This window comes from Marmota flaviventris, chromosome 10, assembly GCF_047511675.1.
Source record: "Marmota flaviventris isolate mMarFla1 chromosome 10, mMarFla1.hap1, whole genome shotgun sequence".
Classification (NCBI taxonomy): domain Eukaryota; kingdom Metazoa; phylum Chordata; class Mammalia; order Rodentia; family Sciuridae; genus Marmota; species Marmota flaviventris.
The window spans coordinates 118225893-118252392 of record NC_092507.1 but is presented as its reverse complement, the minus strand read 5'-3'; the positions used below and the strand labels follow the sequence as shown (position 1 = coordinate 118252392).

General features: G+C 41.7%; 2 protein-coding genes across 2 annotated transcripts; one reads left to right on the top strand and one right to left on the bottom strand.

The window, feature by feature from the left end:
• Positions 1–370: 370 nt before the first annotated feature.
• On the bottom strand, positions 371–16905 carry Cct3 (chaperonin containing TCP1 subunit 3). The gene is made up of 14 exons (XM_027920794.3): positions 16760–16905; positions 14841–14902; positions 14154–14204; positions 14005–14067; positions 13155–13251; positions 10451–10568; positions 8301–8487; positions 7442–7591; positions 5729–5861; positions 5459–5540; positions 3684–3864; positions 1762–2007; positions 1064–1195; positions 371–703 (listed from the first exon to the last, which is right to left on the bottom strand). The coding sequence occupies exons 1-14, from the start codon at positions 16788–16790 to the stop codon at positions 599–601; spliced, it is 1638 nt and encodes a 545-aa protein (XP_027776595.1). The 5' UTR covers positions 16791–16905; the 3' UTR covers positions 371–598.
• Positions 16906–17036: 131 nt separating this feature from the next.
• Positions 17037–23717, top strand: Tsacc (TSSK6 activating cochaperone). The gene is made up of 3 exons (XM_071618656.1): positions 17037–17217; positions 22340–22462; positions 23500–23717. Exons 1-3 carry the CDS (start codon positions 17037–17039, stop codon positions 23715–23717), a joined length of 522 nt encoding a protein of 173 aa, XP_071474757.1.
• The last annotated feature ends 2783 nt before the right edge of the window (positions 23718–26500 follow it).

The window sequence follows — 26500 nt, the reverse complement described above, 5'->3', positions numbered from 1 at the left end:
TCTTTGGGTAGTGATTACACAGGGATACCTTTTTCTTAAAAAAAAAAAAAAAAAAAAATTTTTTTTTTTTCCCCAGTGAGGCTGAGGACAAAGACCAGGGCCTTGGTGCAGGCTAGGCAAGTCCCTAAGTCCCTACCACTGGGCTACAGCTACGCCCCCAGTCTTGAAGTGGTACTACTTAAACTTTACAGTAGCATCCTTTGAATTCCAAATTTTCCCAACCAAGACTGAAGAATACCCTTTAAGAAGGTGCATAAAGAGACTTAATGACCTTATTCCATTTCCCTTCCTCTCCAAAAAGGTTTTCTGTCTACCTCCCACTTTGCCAGGAGGTAGATATGACCCAAGGTTGAAAAACACAACAACTATCTCAAATGACTTAGATTTAATCATCGGAAGCAAACTAAATGGAAAGCTTACAATAGAGAAGAATTACATGTCAGTGCCTTCTGCAAACTGAGCCGGGACAGAAAGGGACTAGAGGCTGCCCCTCAATTTGATCCCTTCCAAACAAAGATGTCCACAGTGTTCCTGGCACTCTGGCTCAGGAAAGGGGGAGACCGCTGGTTCTGTGCACTGAAGTTGCCTTGCACACCGCTCACTCCTGGCCAGCATCAGGAGCCCCTCCTTGCCGGCTCTGGTCATCACCCTTCTTTTTGTGGCCTGAGACGATGTCATCGATCCTCAGTAGCAGAACTGCCGTCTAAGAGAAAAACCACAGTTCCAAAGAGGTCAGCAGAGAAAGAAAGGACAGTCTTCTTTTAGACAGTATCTCCTAGCTCCTCCCACACAATTACCATTTTATCTGAAATCTACCTTGCATTTAGATTCCTAAATGCAAAATGTAGAAATGCAGTTCTCCCTAAGCAAGAGATACTGCTGTGCTGTTACTTTTTCCTTGCTTTTGCATAAGCTAAAGATTTAAGTGAGGGTAATGGAATTCCTTGAGAGAGCTTTAGGGAATACGCTGCCTTCTACAGGCTGTCCCTTTAAGACTGGACCAAATACATTGTTTTTGGTTATTTGGAAACAAATAACGTGCACAAATCTTAGGATGCCTCACCTCCACCGCTGTCTTGTATGTTTGTAGTTTCACAGTCAATGGCTCCCATATGCCTAGTTCTTTCATGTCCACCAAAGTTCCCGTCTCACCATTTACACCCCAGGTCTCACAGTTCTCCTGGGTATGCTTGGCCTGAGGTTGGAGCAGACATAAGTTAAAGGAGAAACTACTGGAAAAACTTTAGGTAAGGGCTGGGGATGTGGCTCAAGCGGTAGCGCGCTCGCCTGGCATGCGTGCGGCCCGGGTTTGATCCTCAGCACCACGTACAAACAAAGATGTTGTGTCCGCCAAGAACTAAAAAATAAATATTAAAAATTCTCTCTCTCTCAAAAAAAAATTAACTTTAGGTAACACACTAAACAAAAATACTGAATGGATGGGGCTGGGGTTTTGGCTCAGAGAGCAGTAGAGCACTTGCCTAGCATGTGCAAGGCCCTGGGTTTGATCCTCAGCACCACATAAAAATAAATAAAATAAAAGCATTGTATCCAACTACACCTAAAAAATAAATATAAAAAAAATTACAGAATTGGTATAGAATGGATATGGGAAAATGGTAATGCCAGCAAACAAGTCAAAGATTAAGATTGTATTTAAGTAACAAACTATAAGGAGAACTTAGACATATGTAAACCATCCCCCTAGGCCAAAACCAGCTTTCTTACCCCACCAAGGTAACAGCACAGAAAAGAACTCACCCGAAGGGAAGTAAGTAGACGGATCATGCTGGCCCCACAGTTCTGGATCAAGGTACGAGGGATGACTTCTAAAGCCTGGGCCACAGCCCTGTATGGCCACTGCTCCACACCAGTCATGGCCTTGGATTTTTCCGTCAAGGCGTGGGCCACAGCCATCTCAGAGGCCCCACCCCCAGGCACCAGCTGAGGGTCCAGGAGAACATTGCGGCACACCTGCATGGCATCCTGGAGGTTGCGCTCTACTTCCTTGGGGAAGCAAACAGACAGTATGAAGCCAGCCTGATGACTTCCTTCTAGTTGTGCCCTTCAGAAAACCAAGGGAGGAGTATAAACTATTTACTAGTTATGCGCCTCTGGAAAAGTTAGTTAAGTCTCACTAAGGAAAAAAAATACTATTTACAATTTCAACTTAAAAAATAAAGAGGGCTGGGATGCAGCTCAGCGGTAGAGAGCTTGCCTAGCATATGCAAAGCCCTAGATTCCAGATTTGATCCCCAGCACCACAAAAAAAGAAGGGGGAAAAAAAAGTGATGTTGGGGGAAACCGTGGTTGCCAAGGAAGAGGAACTGAGGAGTCCTATTCAACAAATATAGTCTGAGTTGTGTAGGATTAAAAATTTCTGGGCTGGGGCTATAGCTCAGTGGTAAAGCACTTGCCTCACATGGGTGAGGCACTGGGTTCGATCCTCAGCACCACATAAAAATAAAGAAAGATACCGTACGCTCATTTACAACTAAAACAATTAAAAAAAATTTTGTGCAAAAATGTGAACGTCCTTTTTTTGGTACTGGGAACTGAACTCGGGGGGAATTTTACCACTAAGTTACACCCTCAGTTCTTTTTAAATAAATAAACAAATAAATATTTTGGTACTGGGGATTGAACTCAGGGGCACTCAACCATTAATCCACATCCTCAGCCCTATTTTGTATTTTATTTAGAGACAGGGTCTCACTGAGTTGCTTAGTGTCTCGCCATTGCTGAGGCTGGCTTTGAACACACGATCCTCCTGTCTTGGCCTCCTTCCTGAGGTGCTGCGAATTACAAGTGTGCACCACCATGCCTGGCTTAATTTTTAATTTTTGAGAAATTCTCACTAAGTTGCTAAGGGTAGCCTTGAACTTGTGATCCTTCAATTTTAGCTCCCGAGTCACTGGGATTGCACGTGTGTGCCATCATACCTAGCACTTGTATGTACTTTTAACACCACCAAACTGCACTTAAACAGTTAACATGGGCCCAGGGTTGCCTGTAATCCTAGCAACTCAGGAGACTGAGAAAGGATTGCTCAAGGAGTCTTGGGCAAATTAGTGAGACCATGTCTCAAAATTTAAAAAAAAGCTGGAAGGGGCTGGGGTTGTGGCTCAGCAGTAGACTGCTTGCCTCGCAAGTATGAGGCATAGGGTTTAATCCTTAGCACCACATAAAAATAAACAAACAAAATAAAGGTATTTGATAAAGGTATTTGTCCATCTACAACTTAGGGGAAAAAAAGAAAAGAAAAAAAAAAAAAGCTAGGGATGTAGCTTGGTTGATAGAGGACCCCAGGGCTCAAGTACAGGAAAAAAAAGAAAAAGTTAAGATGGTAGATAAATTTCAGATTATATTCTTTGTCATAGCCAGAAAAATTTTACTTATTTATTTTAAAGGAAGCAGGAAAGATATCTGTGGCTACAAATCCAAATTAAATAGTTATATGATGTGCAGACACAGGTCCAAAGTAATGAGGTCAATCAATAATGGACTGAAAACTCTAAAACTATGAGATAAAATAAACCTTTTTCTTTTTTGAAACTTGATTGCCTCAGATATTTCTTATAGTAATGGAAAGCTAACTGATACAAAAATGATTTTAGACTCTCTGGGAGCTCAAGAAGTGGAACGATCTCCTCCATCCAATTACATTTCTAAGGCTGACTCACCGAGAGAATTTCTTTGCTGGCCCCCCTGAGGAGAATGGTACAGGCCTTCGGGTCTTTGCATTCAGTGATGAACGTAAAGTACTCATCTCCAATTTTCTTGATTTCCAACAGGCCCGCACCTGTTCCAACATCATCTTCTCTCAGTTCTTCTGGTCGGCTGACTATCCGGGCCCCGCAGGCTCTGTTGCGTAAAGAGATGGGGAGAAACAGATGATTTCAGAAACTTTACCTGTAATCTCCCTAGTCTAGGGCCTGTGGCTGAGGATTAGGGCTAGTAGATTGCTAGAAATGTTACCCAGGAGGTCTTGGCTGCCTGATAAAAAAAACAAATACTACCTAATGGTCATTTCTAGTTATAATCCATGTTGTACTATCTGGTTAGATCTCCAGGCCATTAATAGGACTATACCAAAGAAGATGTTGGGCTGGGATTGTAGCTCAGCTGGTAGAGTGTTTGCCTAGCATGTGTGAGGCACTGGGTTTGATCCTCAGCACCACATAAAAGTAAATAAACCAAATAAACGTGTTGTGTCCATCTACAACTAAAAAGATGTCAAAGGCAAGCAAGGAGGAAGGTGAATTAAGTGCACCAATGTGTGACCCAATTTTAATTAATGAACGACTAACTTCTTACTTGTCACTCTTTCCCCTTGACGCATGAACAGGCATAACAACCAAGCATATACATGTATGCTGAGAGCCATTTAGGAGAAAATGTAAGTATGAAATTCAACCTGGATCTGTAATATACTGAAGGATGGTAGGTGCCATAGTGTGTATCTTAAGTGTCCCCCAAGCATCCATGTGGTAAAGACTTGTTCACTGCTAATAGGAGGTATTGGAGCCTAAGATGAAAGCAGGACTCCAATCCCTTCCTCTTTCTCTTTTTGTTTCCTGGCTATGAAGTGAGTGTATCTGCTTTACCCTGCATTGCCATCATGTGCTGCCTCAACACAGGACCAAAATCAATAGGGCCAACCAATCACGGACTAGAACCTCCAAATCTGAGTCAAAATAAACCTTTTCTCTTCATACATTCATCTCAGGTATTTGTTATAGTGACCAAAAACCTAACTATTGCAGTGGGGTAGATTCACTAGCTTTTAAAAATATATTAGTATTCTCTGGGTGCAATGGCACACATCTGTAGTCCCAGTGCCTTGAGAGGCTAAGATAGGAGGATCGGGAGTTCAAAGCCAGCTTCAGCAATGGTGAGGTACTAAGCAACTCGGTGAGACCCTGTCTCTAAATAAAACACAAAACAGGGCTGGGGATGTCGCCCAGGGGCCAATTGCCCCTGCATTCAATCCCTGGTATTCCCCCCACCCAATTAATATTCAAAATGGATGGTATGAGTACAAGTATCAGTGCAGAAACAGTGAATGCAATCTATGAATGCATTAGCAGCAGGTAAGGATCCAATCAAGGAAACAGATGGCTCTGTTATATTCTATATTCAGACTACTCTGGAAACGCTTATTTAGAATCGTCACGATGACAATAAAGACCTTGACAAGTAGTTATTTCAAAATGTAATGGACATCCATCAAGGTAGCAATTACAGATGTCTACACACAAGCTGCTCACTGATGTTTAAGGGCGGTAAGAAGATTCATGCATAATTGTTGTACTATAAGACTTCTGAAGAGCGCAGACAGCTACACCCAGGTTATTTCTGTTACTGTATCCTGTATTATATCTTTTCAGATAATTATGCAGCTACAAAAAAGGAAACCCATGGGAAGGAAGAATATTATCTTCACCTGGCCACTCACCTAGCAATGCGATTATTATCTGTCTTCCGGACTCTGCGGATGGCTGTAATATTGGCCCGCATGAGGTAGTGCTGAGCTAAATCTGCAAATTCAAGAGTAGAGGTGTCAAGCTAGATGCCATGACTCCAGGATTCTCAACTGATTTTATCCTAAAAATACTCCAACCATCACATTTACAATGACTACACCAACATGGTGCAGGAGGTGGGCAGGGAATCGCCTAACCTCTTCAACCTTTAAGGTGGGCTGGAAAAATTAATAAAGCATTACCTGAGATGCCTTTTTCTGTGATAACCACATCAGGCTTCACTTGGATAATGTCCTCACAGAGCTGCTGGATATACTCTTCTTCCATTTGAAGGATTCGGGTGAAGTCTTCCTCTCGGGTAATCTCAATGTCAGTCTGTGTGGTGGAAAAAAGCCATACCTCACACCTTTCTGTGTAAGCCAGTTCAGTTCTAGTTACTACCACTTAGTTTTAACCCTTTAACTTTGGTCTTTCCAAGCTCTCTGACCACCCAACTCAATGTTATCTGCCCTCCAAGTATGCATGGGAATTCCAGGTCTTTTTTGGTACCAGAAATTGAACCCAGGGGCACTTAACAACTGAGCCACTTCCCTAACCCTTTTTATTTTTTGATATAGGATCTTGCTAAGTTGCTGAGGCTGGCCTCAAACTTATGATCCTCCTGCCTCAGTCTCCTGAATTGCTGGATCACTGGCATGTGCCATAGTACCCGGCTATTCCAAGTCTTAATTCTTCCCATCTAGTAGGTTGATTCTTTTTTTTTTTTAAAAAAAAGACGAGGATCTTTTTTTTTTCCCAAAGAAAGAGTGAGATAGAGCGATAGAGAGAGAATTTTTAATATTTATTTATTTTTTTTAGTTTTCGGCGGACACAACATCTTTATTTGTATGTGGTGCTGAGGATCGAACCCGGGCCACACGCATGCCAGGTGAGCGCGCTACCACTTGAGCCACATCCCCAGCCCAAGTAAGTTGATTCTTACTCTCAATCTTTGTTTAATAAGATTCAAACACTTTTAGAACCCTGCAAGCCTTTTCTGCCCTCTGAAAAATTCTCCTTCAGCACTTCAAAGCCAAATTAACTCCTATTCCATATCCTTCTAATGTATTACCGAAGGTGGCATGGTTATATAAAACTGAAGCCAAGTGGCACATGCCTGTAATCCCAATGGCTCAGGAGGCTGAGGCAGGAGAATCGTGAGTTCAAAGCCGGCCTTAGCAACAGCGAGGCCCTAAGCAATTCAGTGAGACCCTGTCTCTAAATAAAATACAAAATAGGGCCGGGGATGTGGCTCAGCAGTCAAGTGCCCCTGAGTTCAATCCCCAGTACCAAAAAACAAAACAACAAGCAACAACAAAAAAAACTGAAGCTAAGTAGAACTGGGATCAAATCTTGATTTGGCCAATACTAGTCTTCCCCAGGCAACTAACCTAACTAGTCAATTGGGTTTCAAAGGCCAAATAATAGGACTGTACCAAAAAAGATGCTAGGGTCAAGCAAGGATGAAGGCAAATTACTTAAGCGTAAGTGTGATCCAAATATATATATATATCACCAAGGAACCATTAGTGCTTAACCACTGAGCCATATCCCCAGCCATTTCTACATTTTATTTAGAATAAAGTCTCACTAAATTGCTGAGACTGGCTTTCAACCTGGGATCCTTCTGCCCCAACCTCCTGAGCCACTGGGATTACAGGCATGTGCCACCACGCCTAGCTCTGTTTTGACCCTATTTTAATATATGTAGGAGGGTCAGTATCCCCACTAAACCTCAGGTATCTCATCTATAAAATGGCGTTATTAACACCAACGATATTTAAGGACTGCTTACAGTGACAATGACATACATACAAAGGAAAGTAATTGGCAGAGTAGTCATGTAAAAAACACTCTTTTTATTTCCCTTATCCATATTAGCAGATTCCACTTTAAGGAATAGGGCCAAAACCCACCTGACTTTCTCCTTTCTTGTATTCCAGAGAAGAATCCAGCAGCACGATACGAGGGTTCTTGATATAACGCCGCATTCGTGGATGGGTCACATCTTTGTTAATCATAACTCCACGTAATACACATGAGTCTTCAATGATGCCCCCAGGTATCTAAGCAAAAAGACGACCCACTTTAATCTACAACCCAAAGGGGACAATTTCTCAGCTTCATTCCCAGATATTCCTCTTTCCTAAATGGCTCCTACTTCAAATTCCTAACATAACTTTCTTCCATGATGCTTAGAAACAAAATATGGCAGCAAACATATTTTTTCCTCTCTAGGAAGCATACCAATTTTGAACCATGATACTCAAATCTGAAGGTTGGCTGAGATTCACAGAATGTCAGTGACTTGACAGATTTAAAGACTCAGGTCTCTTCTACTTCTTTAAAGATATTCCCACATAATTCTAGGCTTGAGCTCCATCTACTGGCCATGATATTATTTTTAAAATCTTAAATTTAATAGAAATGGTAGAAAGCTTTCTAAGGCTTCTTAACATTATACTATAGAGACCTTGTAAAGTTTATATTCTGGCCAAGTGACTGATACATATCCAAATGCAGAAACATGGAGATTCCAATAAGTCCTTCCGTATCCTTATAAACTTTGCTCTTTGCTATTCTTATAAACCTTGTGAAAGAATAGCAGTGAAGGTAACAAAATTATTTCAGGAATTAGGTTTTTGTTTTCCAGGCTTCAAGTTCTTCCTAGTACTAACTAAAGATATCTTGCTTTAATTTAACTATTTCCTTTAGAAGTGGGATTATTCATGCTAGAAAATAATTATTCTCAAAGCACACACTAAAAGAGTTCACCTTTTCCACTCTTGCATATTTCTTGATGTCAATCTCCTTCCGACCATTTTCCTCAAACTGTACAGTCTTGACAGCATCCAGGGCAATGTTGCAAGCCAAAGAGGACCACCGACTAATTGCTTTGGTGGTAATGGAACTGTTGATGATGTTCAGCATCATGTCACGGTTATTGATGTCAACGGGAATACTGGAGAAAAGAAAGCCAGGCAACTTAGACATTTAAAGTAGTTCTTCATGTACTTCAGAGACTAAAAAAGAGGGCCAAAAGGCAGGATAAGGGGCTCTCAGTTTTACAACTTTGAATGCTGAATTATATTCTATCTATGACCTTAATTCATGCTATGCCACATTGTATTTACCATTTTTAGGTATTAGTCTGGTTTCCTTTGACAGGATTATACATTTGTACATGGCCAGACTACTCAGAACAATAAAATAAAGCTCTAAGAGCTCCTGGATAACAAACTTGTCCAAATTTTCACATGATGCTAAAATTCCCGTCATGCTAGTATAAGGTGTACAATATGCAATTATCAAATAGTTATTAATTATGCTACATGCTCAGCCCTTTTTATTTATTTTTCAGGATAAGAGTTTTGCTAAGTTGCTGAAGCTAGCCTTGAACCTGGCAATCCTTCTGGTTCAGCATCCAGAGTTGTCAGGATTATAGTCATGTGCCACCATGTCTGGCTAATAGTAAGGTATTCTAGATGGGCAGATGTTGCTTATTAAAAAAAGTTTCTGCAGCTCTGAGTACAGCTCAGTGTTAAAGAATATTTGCTCAGCAGCATGTGAACAGCTTTGAGTTTGATCTCTACCACCCAAAACCACAACATCATCAAAAACTAAACAAAAAAACAACACAAAAGCTTCCAAGAATTCAGGCGCCACATACTCAACAAAATATTACAAAGCTCATAAAAATAACTAAAGCATACATCTAATTCTTTGAAAGTATGCTAGACAGATATTAATGCTAACTTTTTGTTTAATAGCAGGGGCGATTTAACACAAAATTCACAAAATTACTACTTAAGCACCTAATGACTCAACCAGATACAGAAGAGTAGAGCACCATTTTATTTTTGTGATTCTCCTATCTCAGCCTCTAGAGTGGCTAGGATTACAGGTGTGCACAATGTGCTTGTCAAACAAAAATCTTTCTATTCTTACCATGCTCTTTGTGACTCCATTGTTGTGCCACAAATTATCTAAAGTTCCCTAGTTAGAAGTAATGCATTTTTATATCCCCTTTATTGCCACATTACCACATTAGCACTAAGCAAATATAAACTAATAGCAAGTTCCCCAATTACTAGATTCAATCAGGATTTTCAGTCTTGGCCCTTTGCATTTTAATGGAAAACTTCTGGCAGCATTCTCAAAGCACTTTCTGGGTACTGAATTAGCTACAATGAGACATGATAGTAGGACATTTTTAACACCAGCCAGGTACCATGGCACATGCCTGTAATCCCAGCGACTTTGGAGGCTGCAACAGGAGGGTGCTGATAGCCTCAGCAACTCAGTGAGGCTCTCTCAGTAATTTAGCAAGACCCTGTTTCAAAATAAAACATAAAAAGGGGCTGGAGATTTAGCTCAGTGGTACAACACCCCTGTGTTCAATCCCCAGTACCAAACCAAACAAAACCAAAAAACTTGGAAAGTAAGCCTGTTTTACTCAGAACGTTTTTCGTTTCTCATGGCAGAACTTAACATGAAAACTTGCAGATAATATCTACCCAAAATATATTTTGAAGAACTAATCCTAGTAACTCCTTTTCTATTTGTCTTTTTTTTTTTTGAGAGAGAGAGAGAGAATTTTTAATATTTACTTTTCGGTGGACACACATCTTTGTTGGTATGTGGTGCTGAGGATCGAACCCAGGCCACACGCATGCCAGGTGAGCGCGCTACCACTTGAGCCACTCCCCAGCCCTCTATTTGTCTTTTTGAATTCTTAAACTTTTACTCCCCTTACCCTCTTTTTCTTTTTGCTGCCCTCATTTCTCTTTATTACAAAATAATACCAGGGTACACCCAGCGTGTTTATGTAAGATGGGTTTGGCCTTCTTTTATATCTAAGAATAGATCAGTCTTCTAGGCCTCCCCTACTTCCTAGTACCCATTTCTGGCCCATTCTCCCATACCTGATTTTCTTTAGAGTGCTGATCATATCATCCAGCGCCTTGCGGTAAGCACTGATCACCACTGTTGGGTGCATCTGCTGCTCTAGGAAGTGCTCAGCCACAGACAGCATTTCTCCAGCTGAAAAAAGGACAAAAGCACCACAGTAATGTTTTAGAAAGTACCAGAGGATCAAGACAACTTCATTATGCTTCTAGAAAGGTTTCTTTTTTTTTTTTTTTAATATTTATTTTTTAGGTATAGATGGACACAACACAATGCCTTTATTTTTTTTTTTTATGTGGTGCTGAGGATGGAACCCGGGTCCTGTCCATGCCAGGCAAGCGCTCTACCGCTGAGCCACAAATCCCAGCCCCTAAAAAGGTTTCTTTTTTCCAAAAACAGAGTCTCCCAAAAGAAATGCCATTTGATTGTTAATACTATTTGAAACTTTGCACGTCGTGTAAGCGGGGTGTGGTGGTGCACACCTGTAATCCCAGAAACTCGGGAGGCTGAGGAAGGAGGATCATGAGTTTAAAGCCAGCCTCAGCAACTTCACGAGGCCCTATGCAACTTAGTGAGACCCTGTCTCAAAATAACATAAAAAGGGCTGGGATGTGGTGTCAGCAGTAAAGTGCCCCTGAGTTAAATCCCCAGTAACCCAAAACAAACAAAAGCATCCTGCCAAGTGTAGTGGTGTTTCCCTATAATCCCAGTGGCTCAGGAGGCTGAGGCACAAGGATTGCAAAATAAGGCCAGCCTCAGAAATTTGGCAAGGCCCTAGGCAACTTAGTGAGACACTGTCTCAAAATAAGAAAACTAAACCTTCTAATTAATAAACACACCAAATGATCTACATATAGAAAAAAACAAAACTAGCTTTTAAAAAAGTTTAAATATAGCATGTTAAGTATTTGTATTAAAAAAAAAGCATTTGATAAACGTTGTATAATAGCTGCTGACAATAAATTTAATATATACACAGATATGCTCAAGTTCACATGTATACTCCAAAGAGTATGCATTGCTGGGTGTGATGGAACACCATGCCTATAATCTCAGCAGCTTGGGAGGCTGAGGCTGGAGAATCATGCGTTCAAAGCCACCCTCAGCAACTAGGTGAGAACCTGTCTCAAAATATATTAATAAAAAGGGGTGGGGGGGCTGGGATTGTGGCTCAGCGGTAGAGTGCTTATCTAGCACGGGTGGGACCTGGGTTCGACCCTTAGCACCACATAAAAATAAAAAAGGCATTATATTGTGTCCATGTATACCTAAAAAATAAGTATTAAAAAAAAAAAAGGGGGTGGGGTGGGGTGGGGATGTGGCTCAATGGTTAAACACCCCTGGGTTCAATCTCCAGTACCAAAAAAAAAAAAAAAAAGAGTATGTACATACTCAAATGTTTGAATGCTTTATTCTAATTCCTAGCTATCCAGCATACATTTTTTATTTATTTTTTTGGTGCTAGGGATTGAACCCAGGGCCTTGTGCATGAGAGGCGAGTACTCTACCAACTGAGCTATATCCCCAGCCTCCCATCATATATTTTTTTCTCTCTCTTTTTAAAAAATATTTATTTTTTAGTTGTAGTTGGACAGAATACTCCTATTTTATTTATTTATTTATTTATATGTGGTGCTGAGGATTGAACCCAGGGCCTTGCCCATGCTAGGCGAGAGCTCTACCACTAAGCCACAACACCAGGCCCCCATCATAAACTTTTCTAAAAAAAATAATAAATACTTCATAAGATGCCAGAGTAAAGAGAACTTAGAAAATATCCTGTTAAATGAAGAAGAGTTGGGATAAGGGTTCAGTGGTAGTGTGTGCACTTTCCATGTGCAAGGCCCTGGGTTTGATCCCCAGCACTGCAAAAACAAACAAGAAGCCCCAGCCTGAACAACATAATAAAAACAAACAACAAAATAGTCTTCTTCACTTCTAAAATCATTACTGAAATATTTTAAAAAATGAATGTTTCTATTTTAGAAATCCCACCATCAATTTGAAATTTATACAATAAAAGCAATAGGTAGTTTCTGGAAATTATCCTAACAAGTGGAAAGATTAAGCTAGATGTGATGTCACAGGCTTGTAATCCCAATGTCTTGGGAGGCTGAGGCAGGACTGCAAATTTGAGGCGAGCCTCAGAAACTTAAGTGAGAGCTTGTCTCCGCCCTCTGAAAGACTGAGGTTGAAAAAAAAGACCGAGGCTGCAGCTCAATAGTAAAGTGCCCTGGGTTCAATCCCTAATCCAAACAGAACAAAACAAAACCCAGACAAATATAACAATAAAGATAACTTTCAATTTATAAACCAAGGCTCACTATTTTCAAGATTTTCTATCTGTCCTTCACTTTAGACTTCACAGCCTCTAGAATTGAGATAATCGTTTAATCTCTTCCAAAATATTTCTTGTGATTCCATGTTGTACCACTTGCTAAAATTTACTTGAAACTTCAAAATCAATATTCATGCACTTTCATGGTTACTTATTGACATGTTCAAAATGACAAAAAATTTGAGCCACCCAATACCATTCTTGGAAGAGGCTGAACAGTTTTCATACCGTAAACAGTATCCTTTATGTAGTATATTAAAAGCTATGCTTTTTTGGGGGGTGATTTCATGATTCTACCACTGAGCTACACCTCCAACACCAAAATTTTCTTCTTAAAATGAGACACAGACATTTTTTCTAATTTTTCTTTTCCATTTTCTTACCAAGAATAATTACTGATGTGGTTCCATCTCCAACCTCTTCATCCTGGGTCCTGCTAATTTCAATCATGGACTTGGCTGCTGGATGTTGGACTTGAATCTAAAAAATTTAATTAAAAATGTAGATCACTCCTTAACTAACACTATGCTTGGTCCTAAGTTTCTTGCTTCACATATACATTCCCTTTCCCTTTATTGTTTTACCATATCCTGAAGATTAAAATGTCCTCCCAAACCACCTTTCTACATCCTTTGCTTTTGAGGAAAAAAATGCATCATAAGAACTCAACTATTGGGCTGAGGATGTGGCTCAAGTGGTAGTGCGACTGCCTAGCATGCGTGAGGTACTGGGTTGGATTCTCAGTACCACATAAAAATAAAATGGAGTTATTGTATTCACCTAAAACTAAAAAATAAATATTAAAAAAAAGAACTCAATTATTACAGCTTCTTAAGGATAGCATGGTACCATATAGTTACATATTGCAAGTTCTATTGTGTGTGAACTGTGTCCTGCGAATATGACTTGGAAATAAAAGCCTCTGTTTTTATTTTCCCCGTACTGAGGACTGAACCCAGGATTTTGTGATTGCTAGGCAATCACTCTGGCTAGAAAAGACAAAGAATTCTCCCCTAGGCCTTTCAGGAATAAGGCCCTGCTGATACTCTGATTTCAAACTTTTAGCTTCATTTTATTGTTATGTTTTGGTACCAGAGATTGAACCCAGGGGTGCTTAACCACTGAGCCATGTCTCCAGCCCCTCCTCCCCCCGAGTTACACCCCCAGCTCCTGGATTCTTTGTATTTATAAAACTGTGAGGAAGCAAATGAAAAAGAAGAGAAAAAAACACACCTCTCGAAGAATGGCATTGCCATCGTTGGTCATCACGATGCCTCCCATTGGGTCCAAAAGCATCTAAGACAAAAGCGAAGTAAGTGTCCTAAAGAACAGAAAACCTATATACTCTGTAGTTTATGAGTTTCAATAAAAGATAAGATTACCTTCATCATGGACTTGGGTCCCAAACATGTTCGGATGATATCTGCAATAGTCTAATGGAAAGGAAATATAAGACACGTAAGCACAAACCAGAGGACAGTATGAATAAGTTGGAGAACAACCAGGAAAGCCACTGTTTTAAAAATGATACCACTAAAGTAGAATTGACAACTATTTCAGATACTTCACAAGAAAAAAGGAGAAATATGCCTCCCAGAACTTTATTATAGTTTTCCAGCAGTCCAAATCTCAGTATTTCTCTGCATAACAATGGCCTACACACCACCATAAGTCAAATCTCAGGTCACTTCACTATTCCATTCAAAAGCATTATTCAGCCTCTATGGAGGATCTATGATGGGCACTAGGAATACAAAAGAGAATCAATACAGTCCTTCCCTTCAAGTAGCGCAGTCTAGCATGGGAGACAAACACAAGTAGAATGCTATAAAATTTATACAGCATACAATTATGCACAGGTTAATATAAGATTACTAGGCCTTATTATTAGACTTAAATTGTAAGGGAATATATAACTCCTTACTGGTACTACCATAGGGCAATGTCCTGAAAAAAGGGAAGTCAACTTTTTCTCTGCCTAATTGCACATTTTAAAGTCTAGATATAAGAAACCTTATTGCTAAGAAGAAATACAGAAATACTGGAGAGTGGGGGGGGAGATATGCTACCTTAGCAGCATTGATGTTTCCAGATTGAACTTTTCTTCCAGATTCACGCTTTGTATTCTGGCCTAAAATAGATAAAAACAATAGTCAACAGCCTAGGATTGCCCCAACTGTACACAAGCTATTTATTCCCCAATCTTTGGGGGGTGGGGGTGGGGAATTGGTTTTGCAGTATATACACAGATTAAAACTTATCAAATGATATACTTTAAATATGTGTAGATGTCAATTACATTTCAAAAACCTAATAAACACATGTATTTGCAGCTATTTACTTTGTGTGTAGGTCAAGGGGTACTGGAGATTGAACCAAGGGGCAACTCCTCTACCACTGAGCTACATCCCCAACTCTATTTTTCATTCCCAAAATCTTGGACAACACTTTCCCTTTAACCATTCACACATTTACAGTAGGATTCATAATCTGAGATCCATGAATGGGCCTCAGTGAAATAATGAACTCCCCAAGATTATGTGAGAAAATGAAAGATGCCCCACCCCAGACGAAGATCCAAAGCCAATATCACATTCTCAAAGGGTTAGTGATCTTACGAAAATCAGAGCTTTCTGTAAAGAGGGGAAGAATTTAGGGGTTATTTTCCTGCTTGAATAACAGAAGAATACTCTAACAGTCCAAACCTAATTACTGACAGAACCCCACTGCATGCTGTGGAATGAGAATGCACACTCTTCCAAAGTGTCCCAGTTTATAAGATAAATTATACAAAGCCACCCCATACTTGGATGAAATAAGAATACCTCACTAACCCATTTACCCTGGTTCAGATCTGGTTACATAGTTTAATAGGGAATAGAGTCAGGTACAGCCTTTAATGCCAGAGATTAATGCAGATAGGAAAAGAGCTTTACAAATGCACCACTCATCCCAGGGCCCACTCAGTAGAGACAAGCCAGTGACTATAACCACACCAACGTAATGACTTCCCTCCACGCTCCTATTATACGTTCTTCTACAATTCAATTCTGTAAATCTTTCATTCCAGTCCCATCAAACATAAACACCTAGCATAACCCTCAGGGTTTACATTTTCTATCTCAGGTAGAAGTAACCAAAAACTTATATGGATCTACAATCCAGCAGAAGGAAGGGGTTTTTCCCCAGGTACATGTAAAACAAACAAAAACTCTCATCATCATTGGACATACACAGGGGAAATGGCTGGTCGGGCATCCTAGGCACAGAAGCTACACTCAGAAGGGAAACATACTGAGGGAAGACAATGTAGACAATGCTAATTTCTTAGAAAGAAATAAGGGATATTTCCAAAGGGAAAAGAAAAAGTACTGGAGAATTTGGGAAAACTCGATTGCTTAGTGGCAAAGATTACATCTAAGTCCGAGAAGGGAAGCACGGTTCCTCCAGGAATAGGGCTGCTGAACGACTGGTACTCATGATAAGCGCAGAAACCAAGGATGCCACCGCTATGTGCCAGGCTCTCTTTTAAGCAGCTTATCGACTTGACTTGCAACTCTATGAAGAAACACTACCAATCTCAACGCAAATGGAAAAACTTAATTTGCCCGAGGTCACATCGCGACTAAAGCCACGGGCCAAGAACATAGAGCTAGGCCTCATTTGGAAGACCATTATTCATTCAACTCTACACCGGAAGACAAGTTGGTAAGGGCGCAGGGGCGTGGAGGAAGGTGGCGGCTGATACTCGATGAGGGGTCTACAAGGGCTTCCCAAGACAAGCACGTGTAAATACACGGGACTCGGCGAGGGACGAGTCGGTCTGCGTTTGTTAAGGGAGGACGAAGGAATGTGAGTAAAGGAGCTCCCAAAAGGAGACGATGACTGGAAGCCTCTGGTCAGGTCATGGCGGGACGAAGCTGGGGCAACACTAAGAAGCGTGTGGAGAGGCGTACAAAGCGGGGGGGGTCCCTTCCCCATAACTCACTGAGCACGAGCACAGGACGGTGGCCCATCATGGCGGCGCAATGCAGAGCTAGGTACCCAGAGCTGGAAGAACCGGCAGAACCTTCTGGAGAGAGAGAAGCAGCGAGAAGCCCAGAAAATGCTGCCTCTTCGGGGCTGACACCTAAACCCGCTAGCTTCTAAGTCGTTCGCCAATCACCGCAGCCGCCTCATTGACTGGCACGAAAACGGTCCAATCGGCAGATTAACCCCGCCCTACGCAAAAAAAACGGCAGAGCAAGGTAGATAGAGAGAGCGCGATGATGGAAACTGGAGAGCTCCGGCGCTTGCGCAATAGGGTGGCCGCTCCCGGCCGCGTGCGGCGCGGTCTTCAGCTCCAGCGCCAGCGCCGCAGTTCGGGCAGTTGGCCGTACGCTGTTGCGCATGCGTATCAACTACAGGGATGGGTGCTGGGTTTGAGGCTTTCGATTAATACCGCAGGTGAGGTCACGAAACAGTGTGTTGTCCCTCCGCATCTATCGGACTCTGAAGGCCAAGAAATCTGTGATAGTAGTTTTCATTCTTTTGTCCCAGCCTCGGTAACGGGGGAGTAGAGGGCGGGGCTTTGGCGCCTGGTCTGACGAAGGGTGCAGTGGGAGTTGTAGTCCTGTGGGGCAGGGCTGGGAGGCAGCGATCCTCCCCCCCCACCCCACCCCTCCCCGTTTTCCGGGCTCGCTGGGAATCGTGGTGTAGAACTGCTCTTTACCTTCTTAGGCGAATGCTTTCTACCGAGGCTGAGAGCGGTTTCGGAGAGTGACGGCTTCGCTTCCCCCGAGTTGTCCTTTCTAGGTCTCTTCTCCAGTGTTGCCGCCAGTGCTCCGGCGTCTGCTCCCTCCCGTCCGTCCCCGGTCGCTCTCCTCGCCCAGCCCCAAGTCCGTTGGACAGGGTCGGAGCCAGAGTTTTTAAATTGCCACCCTAGATAAGAAAAAGACTCACACTGCAGAAATTGAGCATGTAGAACATGAAGAATAAAACGCCCATTAGAAGAAGGCTCTTAAGGCTTGGAATTGGTCTTGTTTCGTCCAGGAAAAAAAAAAGTGTGTGGGGGGGGAATAACAATAGGAATAACTTTTGCAAACGGATGAAGGGAACGTGAAAAGAATGAGCAGTGGTCACTTACAATTAGCCATGAAGCAGAATACACACAGCTTGAGATCTGCTGGAGAGAACTTATGAAATTGTCATTGATAAAAAATAACATCAAGGGTTGTTTGATCATGTGATGCCATGATTCTTACCCTATTGGTGTTCAGGTGGAGAAGCGCACTGGTTATCCTACTAACGGAAAAGGTGTGTGGGTCGAGGTCCTGCTTCCCTTCCCTTACAAGCCAGACCTCCCTAACTGCTTAGCATTTGGGGAAATGATTCTAGTTGTTGTTGTTGTTTTGTTACTTGGTTAATTGGAAAGTATTTGTGTTTTCTGCATTCCCTACTAAAGGGAACATTTCTGTGCCTGGTGCCTAGAACTAGATCTGTTAGAGTAGCTACTCAGGGCTGGGGGACATAACTCGGTAGAGCGCTTGCCTTGCATGCACAAGACCCTGGGTTCAATCCCCAGCACCACCAAAAAAAAAAAAAAAAGTAGATGCTTAATGATTATTTATTGAATAAATGTATCCTATGTAGCTCCTCTTAAAATTTAGAACAAGACTGTGTACAGGGATCTCAGAAGACTTGATGTTAACTAGAGTGAATGGAAACTCAGTTTGAGTGGGACAGTCCTGCTGGTGGGCAGGAAGGTGGTTAGGGCTGTCTGACTGCAGAGCCTATCCACTTAACTGTAGGTGGAATAGATTATTTTATCTGGGAGATCTATTATGCCATGGCTTGGACATAAATTAACTATCTCTTCACAGAACGTAAAGAGCAGTGGAAAAAAACATGGTTTTGAAGTCTACAAGCTCAGATTTAATTCTAGCATTGGCAAATGCTAATTGTGGAATCCCAAGAAACTTAAATTCAAATAATATGTTGACAATGCTGCGTACTTCAGAGGATCATTGTAAAAACTGTATAAGAGAATGCATTGTATGTAAAGCACCTTTACTATTTTTTTCTCTGATCTACCTCCTTTTGTTGCTTCCCAATCTATTATGTATTCTCTAGTCAGAAATATGGTTCTTAGCCTGGTGTGGTTGTGCGCACCTGTAATCCCAGCTCAGGAGGCTGAGGAGGCTGAGGCAGGAGGATCATGAGTTCAAAGCCAGCCTCAGCAAAAGCAAGGTGCTAAGCAACTTAGTGAGACCCTGACTCTAAATAAATAAAATTCAAAATAGGGCTGGGGATGTGGCTCAGTAGTCTAGTGCCCCTGAGTTCAATCCCTGGCACAAAAAAAAAAAAGAAAAAGAAGAAGAAAAGAAATGTGGTTCTTAGCCAGGTGTGATGATGCCTGCCCAGGAGCTCAGGAAGCTGAGGCAGGAGGATGACGAGTTAAAAACCAGCTTCAGCAACGTAGCTTGCCTGCCATAGCAACTCAGTGAGACCCTGTCTCTAAGTAAAATACAAAAAAAAAAAAAAAAAAAAAAGAAAGAAAAGGCTGTGGATGTGGCTCAGTCGTTAAGTGTCCCTGGGTTCAATCCCAGGTACTCCCCTCTCCCCCAAAAAGAAATGTTTCTTTCAGTATATATTGTGGGTAAAATATATTCTTCAAGCCTTACAGTCCTGTGGGAAACACGTCCCTGTGTGCCCACGAGTGGTTTATATGATTGGGAAGTACATGTGCATGGAAACTAACACATTTTTCAAATGGTGAGAAAAATCTTGAGATCTGAGTTTGAGCGTCTGTCTTTTTACCACTGCATGAGCCATCAAATGACATGACTGGAGCAGGGGGAAGGGAAGATGGAGGACCTGCAGTAAAGCTTAGAAAACCCATTTTTTGGGAAAAAAAAATTTTCCCACACCAAGAATAACTGTAACAGGGAATGTAGCAGATTTCCATTTTCTTAGGGTCAGGTTCAGTGACGGTCTAGACAGAAAGCATCTCAATGTGGCACCCATGTATGAAGACACAGTGAATAAGACTTCTTCCTTCATACAATCTACTTGTCACAGTCTGCCCCCACTGCAAGACTGTCAGCTCCAGGAAAGTAGTGACCACACTGTTCCGTCTACTGTGGGGTCTTTAGGAAGGAGTTGGTTATTTCTTACATGTAGGTGTGAATAAATCAATTTGATTTGGGGGGGGACTGGTTATAGAACCCAGGACCATGAGCATGCTAGGTGAGTGCTCTACCACTGAACAACACCCCAGCCCTTTCCTTTCTTGATGTCAGTTGGTCTTTCTTTGTCTGGTTTGTTTTCTGGTGCTGGGGATCGAACCCAGGGCCTTGGGCATGCAAGGCAAGCACGCTACCAACTGAGCTACATCCCCGCCCCCAATTGGGCTTTCTTGAGGACAGTGATCTGTTGACTCCTCACTGTTCAGGCTCTTCATTCCTTTCTGATCCCAGCTGTTCTGCCTTTCCACTTATTGTCCTCCTGTCTACTTTGCCACCTTCTCTTCATTTTCGACACTCCTGAGGAGCTACTCAAAGGTCCAGTCTTCTCGTCTTGCTTCCTCTCGTTACTGTTGGGCTTGGAGAGCTAGTCTATTTTAGTAGCTCCTTCATCCCCTTCTGTGGCTGGCCTGGCAGTTTGACCCTTCACACAAACTCAGTGCCATTTCTTGCTTTTCTAGGCATTTGTAGAATTCAGTGTATCCCAAATGTGATGGTATTAATAGGATAGAACTCCTACTCAAACTGCTTTGAGTGAAAAAGGTAAGTTCTTGTCTTACACACTTGAGGACACTGGGTAGCTCACAGAACATGAAGGAGAGGTGTAAAACAAGGTGTCAGGACTGGCCCTGGGAATTCCGTGCCCATTGGTGGCTGTCTGTCCATGTGGCTCTGTCCTCTCTTGTCTCTGATCTTGCTCGTATCCACTTCTCATGGTATGCCGGCCAAATTCAGTAGTTTCCATGGGCTGAACTTTATGTCTTCTCAGAATAACAAATCAAAAAAGTTTCTTTGACAAAGAATCCATATGTTGATCTCAGCAAATGACTCTGGCCCAGCCTGCCTCACATGCTTACCATCTTGGATCAATGACGGTTACCAAGGGGAACGGGATACCATGATTGACTGGTATTGGGTCACATGCCATCCTTGATGGGAAAAGGGGGTTGATTGAAGTCTCACCAGCATGGCCTGGAAACTTGGGAAAGCATCATCTCCCAGAGGATGGGCTGCTCAGTAGACAGAAATAACAGACGTCTTTGATAGGGCTCCTCATGTCCTACAAATCTGTTTTTCTTCCTAACTGAACTGTTTTTGCCAAAGATAATTTATTTATCCATTTAAGAATCTTTTCCAGGGCTGGGGTTGTGACTCAGTGGTACAATGCTTGCCTAGCACATGCAAGGTGCTGGGTTCAATACCCAGCACCATGTAAAAATAAATAAAATAAAGGTATTGTGTCCAACTACAACTAAAAAGAAAAGATCTAAAAAATTATAAAAAAAGAATTTTTTTCATGTCCAACTCATTGTGTTTAATATCTACAGATTAATCAAAATATTTTAATCCTGTTTTCTAACCCTAAAAGGCTAAGTGGCTTCCCAGTATACTCAGGAGAAGCCTAAACATCTCAGATTTGCTAATGTGAAGAGGCCTCCGTGGCCCACCCTGTCTTCTCACTCCGGACCCTGGCCGGCCTCCCAGGGCGGCTCACCATTCCAGCCGTATTCTTCCTTGCTTGCTTGTTCACAGTATTCTGTTTTATCACTTGAAATGTCTCTTCTGCTCAGGAAGTTTTCCAGGTTTTCAAGGTCCAGTAAATGACCTTTACCTGCATGGAGCTTTCTTTGATTATTGTACTCATATTAATCTTTTCCCCTTTTTGAAAACACTTGTTTTTACATTTAATCATGTACTTAATATAACAGGTAAAAGGCCTTCTGTTCATCTCAGACTATCAGGCTAATTTTTTTTGTTTTGTTTTTTTTTATACCAGGGATTGAACCCCTGGGTGCTTAACCACTGAACCACACCCCCAGCCCTTTTTGCATTTTATTTAGAAACAGGGTCTCATTGAGTTGCTTAGGCTTCGATAAGTTGCTGAGGCTGGCTTTGAACTCGAGATCCTCTTGTCTCAGCCTCCTGAGCCACTGGGATTACAGGCATGCACCACCACATCCGGCATCAGGCTCATTGTTTATGTTCTCAAGTTATTATATCACTGTTTCACCTGCTTCTGAATTGTCTTCCTGTACTGAGAATAAGCGCCAAAGAAACCATATCTTAATCCTCATGTGCATGCTCTAGCATCTGGTAGGGTGGTAAGCCTGTGATGCCTACCAACAAGAACTTCACACTGTAAGCACATTCGATTTTAGCTTATCCCACCCCTGCTTGGTTTTCCTTGATCCCACTAGGATTTCGTCACTCTCTCTTTTTCTAGCGTGTCAGGTAGTCAGGGCAGGGCCTGGCACCTGCCTTCCAGACAAGGTGCAGGGATTTCATAAAAAGCCCACTCCCTGTTAGAATGAGCTTTGATTTAGTTACCTCTGATTTTGTTCCAGCAAAAGAGGAAGGTAATGCTATGCCTCTTTGTCGAGCAAAACCGTCCCCCAGTTTTATTGATCTTCAAGCAAGTTCCCCACCAGCCACTTTCTTAAACATCCAGACGACAAAGCTGCCCTCAGGTAAGAGCTGGGGGGAGGTTTCCCAGTAGACCCTGCATTGGGGAGGCGGCTGAGCTTCCTTCTGTTGATCTAGTGCCAACTCAGTGTCAAAACAACTGTAGGTTTTTTGTTGTTAATTGTTTTTACTTTCACTGTAACTTATGGATTATTCAGTTAAATTGATCTCATTTTCTCCCCGGTTCTACCAAGTCGTATTGTTGCCTTGCTCAGCACCTTTGCTACACTATAGGCAGGAATGGAATGAAAATCTTACTGCTTGCTATTCTTTTTGATTAAAAGGTGGCCATGGAGAGAAATAATAAATATTATCTCAACCTGTGTTTCATTGAATTTCTGTTATTCATCTTTCCTTGGGAAATCAGTGGACATTTGAAATACCTATTGGGAACCCAGTAGTAGATAGTGATAGCCCCTGTTTTGGGGACCTCTGAGTCTAACAAAGAAGTCAAGAACAATAAACACACAAGCCACAGTAGTACAGTTACTAAGGTTGACTAAGAGCTGCCTGTGTATTTGAAAAATAAATTGATGTACCAAGAGCGGTTGAAGTTAGACAACAGAAAGAGCTTCAGGTCACTACTAATGGCACCATGCCACAAAGGGGAGGCTGAGGTCTCCCTAGCTCATCAAATGTTTGTTGAACAATTCTGCTAGTTGCTAGGGATTCACCAGTGAATGAATCAGACAAAATTGGTTGCCTTCCCAAAGTTTACATTCTAGAAGGGGGACTTAGACAAAAATAAAGAAATAATCACAAAATATGCCACGTGTCCATAAATAATTTGGGAAAAATAAAATAACGGAGAGAGGGATGAGTTCAAGTTATGTTCTATTTTAAGTTAGTTTTAAATTTCAAATTTAATTTGAAAGCAAATTAGAATGTCACCAGGTAAGTCACACTGAGAAGGTGATAGCTGAGCCAAGGGTTGTGCCTGGAAAGATTAGAGAGAGCATCTTGTTGGAGCCATTCCAACCTTAGTACAATTACAAAATCTTCTGGTTTTTCCTTTTATTCTCCTTCCTGGCTCTTCCTTCAGGAGTTCATCACAAGCCCAAAGAATGTCTAGGACTCCTGGAATGTATGTACGCCAACCTCCAACTTCAGACCCAGCTCGCCCAACAACAGATGGCTATTTTGGAAAACTTACAAGCATTGATGTCACAACTGGTTCCTGGGAGAGAAAGCAAGAACTCTTCTCTCTCAGTTTTATCTCGTAATCTGTTGTTAAATCACCTGCCCCAATTCCGTAAATGAATTGTAGAACAAAGTTCTTGTGTATGTTTTTTCCCTCTCTTTCCCAGTAAGCCCCAGGTAGAATCAGCCATGTATGTTCTTCCTTCTCTTCCTCATCCTCCTCTTTTTTTTTTTTAATGCTAGGGATTGAACCTAAGGCCCTTAAGAACACACTGAGCAATACCTCCAACAGCTCCTGGGCATGTATATTTTACATATGGTTAATTTGTTTGCAAATTCGTAATGAGTGTTCATTGAGTAGGTCACTGTACAAGGCCCTTGGGAAGATATGTTACAGAAGAGCCAACTTGGTCAGGGAGGGTTATGGCCTAACAGGGCAGAGAAGACAGTTCACTGCAGAACTGAGTGGTGCTCTGAGTGGGAGGGGGCGGAGGTTAAGAGAGAACATTGGGGGTTTCTAGATACAAATGAACCAGTCTTGAACTCTTCCTGGAGAAAATAACTTTATGATGCTATTTGAAGAGAGGGAGGGATTGGATGGTGTGCAGACAAGTCAGGTCATTTCTTATCGGTTGGGAAACTTGGACAAAGACCTAGAGGCAGGAGAATAACCCCTCAGAAATGAGAAGACTTTCCCCCGATGGGTGAGGGGTGTGAAGTAGAATGCAGAGCAGCGAGGACAGACATGCAGCTTCCTCTGTGGGATTATTCTGACAACTCTTAGAAGCTTGAGAGAACCACTGGCAGCTTTCAGGTAGCACGAGGCTCTCATATTCTAGTAGAAGCACTGGGGCGAAGCATTTTTGGGTGGAGGGAGAAGGGAAATTGAGAGAGATGTATAAAGTAGTAATAGTGATCTAAGGGACACTACCACGGTCTGGATAAAGGGTTTGGAAATGAAGAGGGACAACGGGTAAATCTGAGCTATTTTGCACATTTGACATTAAAACACCAAGAAACAGCATCCTGAAATTTCTCAGCTGGGAAGCCAGGTAGCTTTAATGAGTGTTCTAAATCCTGCCGAAAGTTTTCAGTGTTTCAGAAGAAACAGCTGAGGTTGGCGTGGTCATTCAGTCACATTAGGACACCACCTTCCTTTACAGGGTGATTGATAAGTCACCCTTGAGACTGGGTCCTTTTTCCACAGATTTTCTGTGGAATGCGGAGAACATGAAAGGTTTATTAAGCTTGGATACAAATGGGAAGAAGAAGGGAGAAATTAGTGATTGAGAAGAGGACTTCAAATTGACCTTCAAGTCTGAAGCGTTTTCCAAAGAAACCTCTTTTATTTTTTATTCTATACCATTAAAGAGGGCAGAGTGGGTGGGCATGTAGTTCGGTGGTAGAGTACTTGCCTATCATGCTTAAGATCCTGGGTTCAATCTCTGTACCACCAAAAAAAGAAAAGAAAGAAGAACAAGAATAAGAGTAACAGTGAAACCTAAGGAACTGTCATTTGGCATTAAGGGAGAAATTCTGTTTACTTAGGTTATTATGGGGAAAGGAAAAAAAAAGTAAATAATTTTAGAATGGAAGAGATGCTCCCATAATTGTGGATGAGTATGGATCTAACTCTGGTTGGAAGAGGAAGGGCAAATTATGTGTAAAAGTTTCTTTTAGTCCTACCATCCCATTATTGTCAAGATGCAGTTGCGGGGAGTTACTGAGAATTGAATCAAGGGGTGCCTTACCACGGAGCTACATCCCCAGACTTTTTTTTTTTGAGACAGGGTCTCACTAAGTTGCAGAGGCTGGGCTTGAACTTGCAATCCTCCTGCCTTGGCCTCCTGAGTTACTGAAATTACAGTCATGTCCTGCAAGGCCAAAGATTTAAATAAAATCTTAACTGGGTCCCTTCTTCCCTTGACCAGTGATCTCTCCGTTCAAACTTAAGGTTTTTTTTTTTTTTTTTAAAGAGAAGAACTTTTATTTATTTTAGTTGTAGATGGACACAATACCTTTATTTTATTTTATTTGTTTATTTGGTGCTGAGGATTGAATCCAGTGCCTCACACATGTGAGGCAAGCAAGTGCTCTCCCACTGAGCTACAATCCCAGCCCCCACACTTAAGTTTTAAAAGCCATACTCAATGGAAAGATATTCCATATTCATAGATAGGAAGACTGTAAGTATTGTTAAGATTTTAGTTCTTCCCAACTTGCTCTACAGATGCAATGCAATTCCAATAAAAATCCCAGTGAGTTATATGTGAATATCAACAAATGGATTCTAAAGTTTATATGGAAAGGCAAAGACCCAGAATAGTAATGCCACATTGAGGGAGAAGAACAAAGTCACAGGACTGAAACTGCCCAACTTCCAACCTAGTATAAAATTGTACTACTCAAGATAGGATGGTTTTGGTAAAAGGATAGAGATAGATCAATGAACAGAATAGCCTAGGAAAAGACTCACACAAATACAGCCAATTTTTGACAAAGGAACAAAGGTGATCCAATGGGGAGAGAATAATTTTTTCAACAAATCAGTGTTGGAACAACAGGATATCACATCTAAAAAAATGAATCTAGACATGGACCTTATACCTTGCACAAGAAGTCATACTCCCTGAAAGGGCCTTGAAACAGCGATCAACTTGGCAGCAGCAGATACCCTTAGCACCCAGAATATAGTCTCTAAGTAATATGTTTTGTTGTTGTTAAGAAAGGAAGCTAGGATCCTTAAAGATATGATTGTTTCAGGTTTCAGGTAGGAAAAAGTACAAGATGAGCTCAGAATATCTTATCCTAGTATGTAGCAAGAAGCTGGGGTTGTGGCTGAGTGGGAGAGCGCTCACCTAGCATGCACGAGGCACTGGGTTGGATCCTCAGCACCACATAAA

What these genes read in the sequence shown, in the direction of transcription:
- Cct3 (XM_027920794.3), bottom strand. Translation starts at nt 16,790, where the DNA reads ATGATGGGCCACCGTCCTGTGCTCGTGCTCA. An exon ending in CACAGAAAAAGGCATCTCAG is followed by an intron (nt 5,541 to 5,728) that starts GTAATGCTTTAT and finishes TTGAATTTGCAG; the next exon opens with ATTTAGCTCAGCACTACCTC. An exon ending in CCAGCAAAGAAATTCTCTCG is followed by an intron (nt 2,008 to 3,683) that starts GTGAGTCAGCCT and finishes TGCTTCCCCAAG; the next exon opens with GAAGTAGAGCGCAACCTCCA.
- Tsacc (XM_071618656.1), top strand. Translation starts at nt 17,037, where the DNA reads ATGATGGAAACTGGAGAGCTCCGGCGCTTGCGCAATAGGGTGGCCGCT. An exon ending in GCTTTCGATTAATACCGCAG is followed by an intron (nt 17,218 to 22,339) that starts GTGAGGTCACGA and finishes ATTTTGTTCCAG; the next exon opens with CAAAAGAGGAAGGTAATGCT. An exon ending in GACGACAAAGCTGCCCTCAG is followed by an intron (nt 22,463 to 23,499) that starts GTAAGAGCTGGG and finishes CTCTTCCTTCAG; the next exon opens with GAGTTCATCACAAGCCCAAA.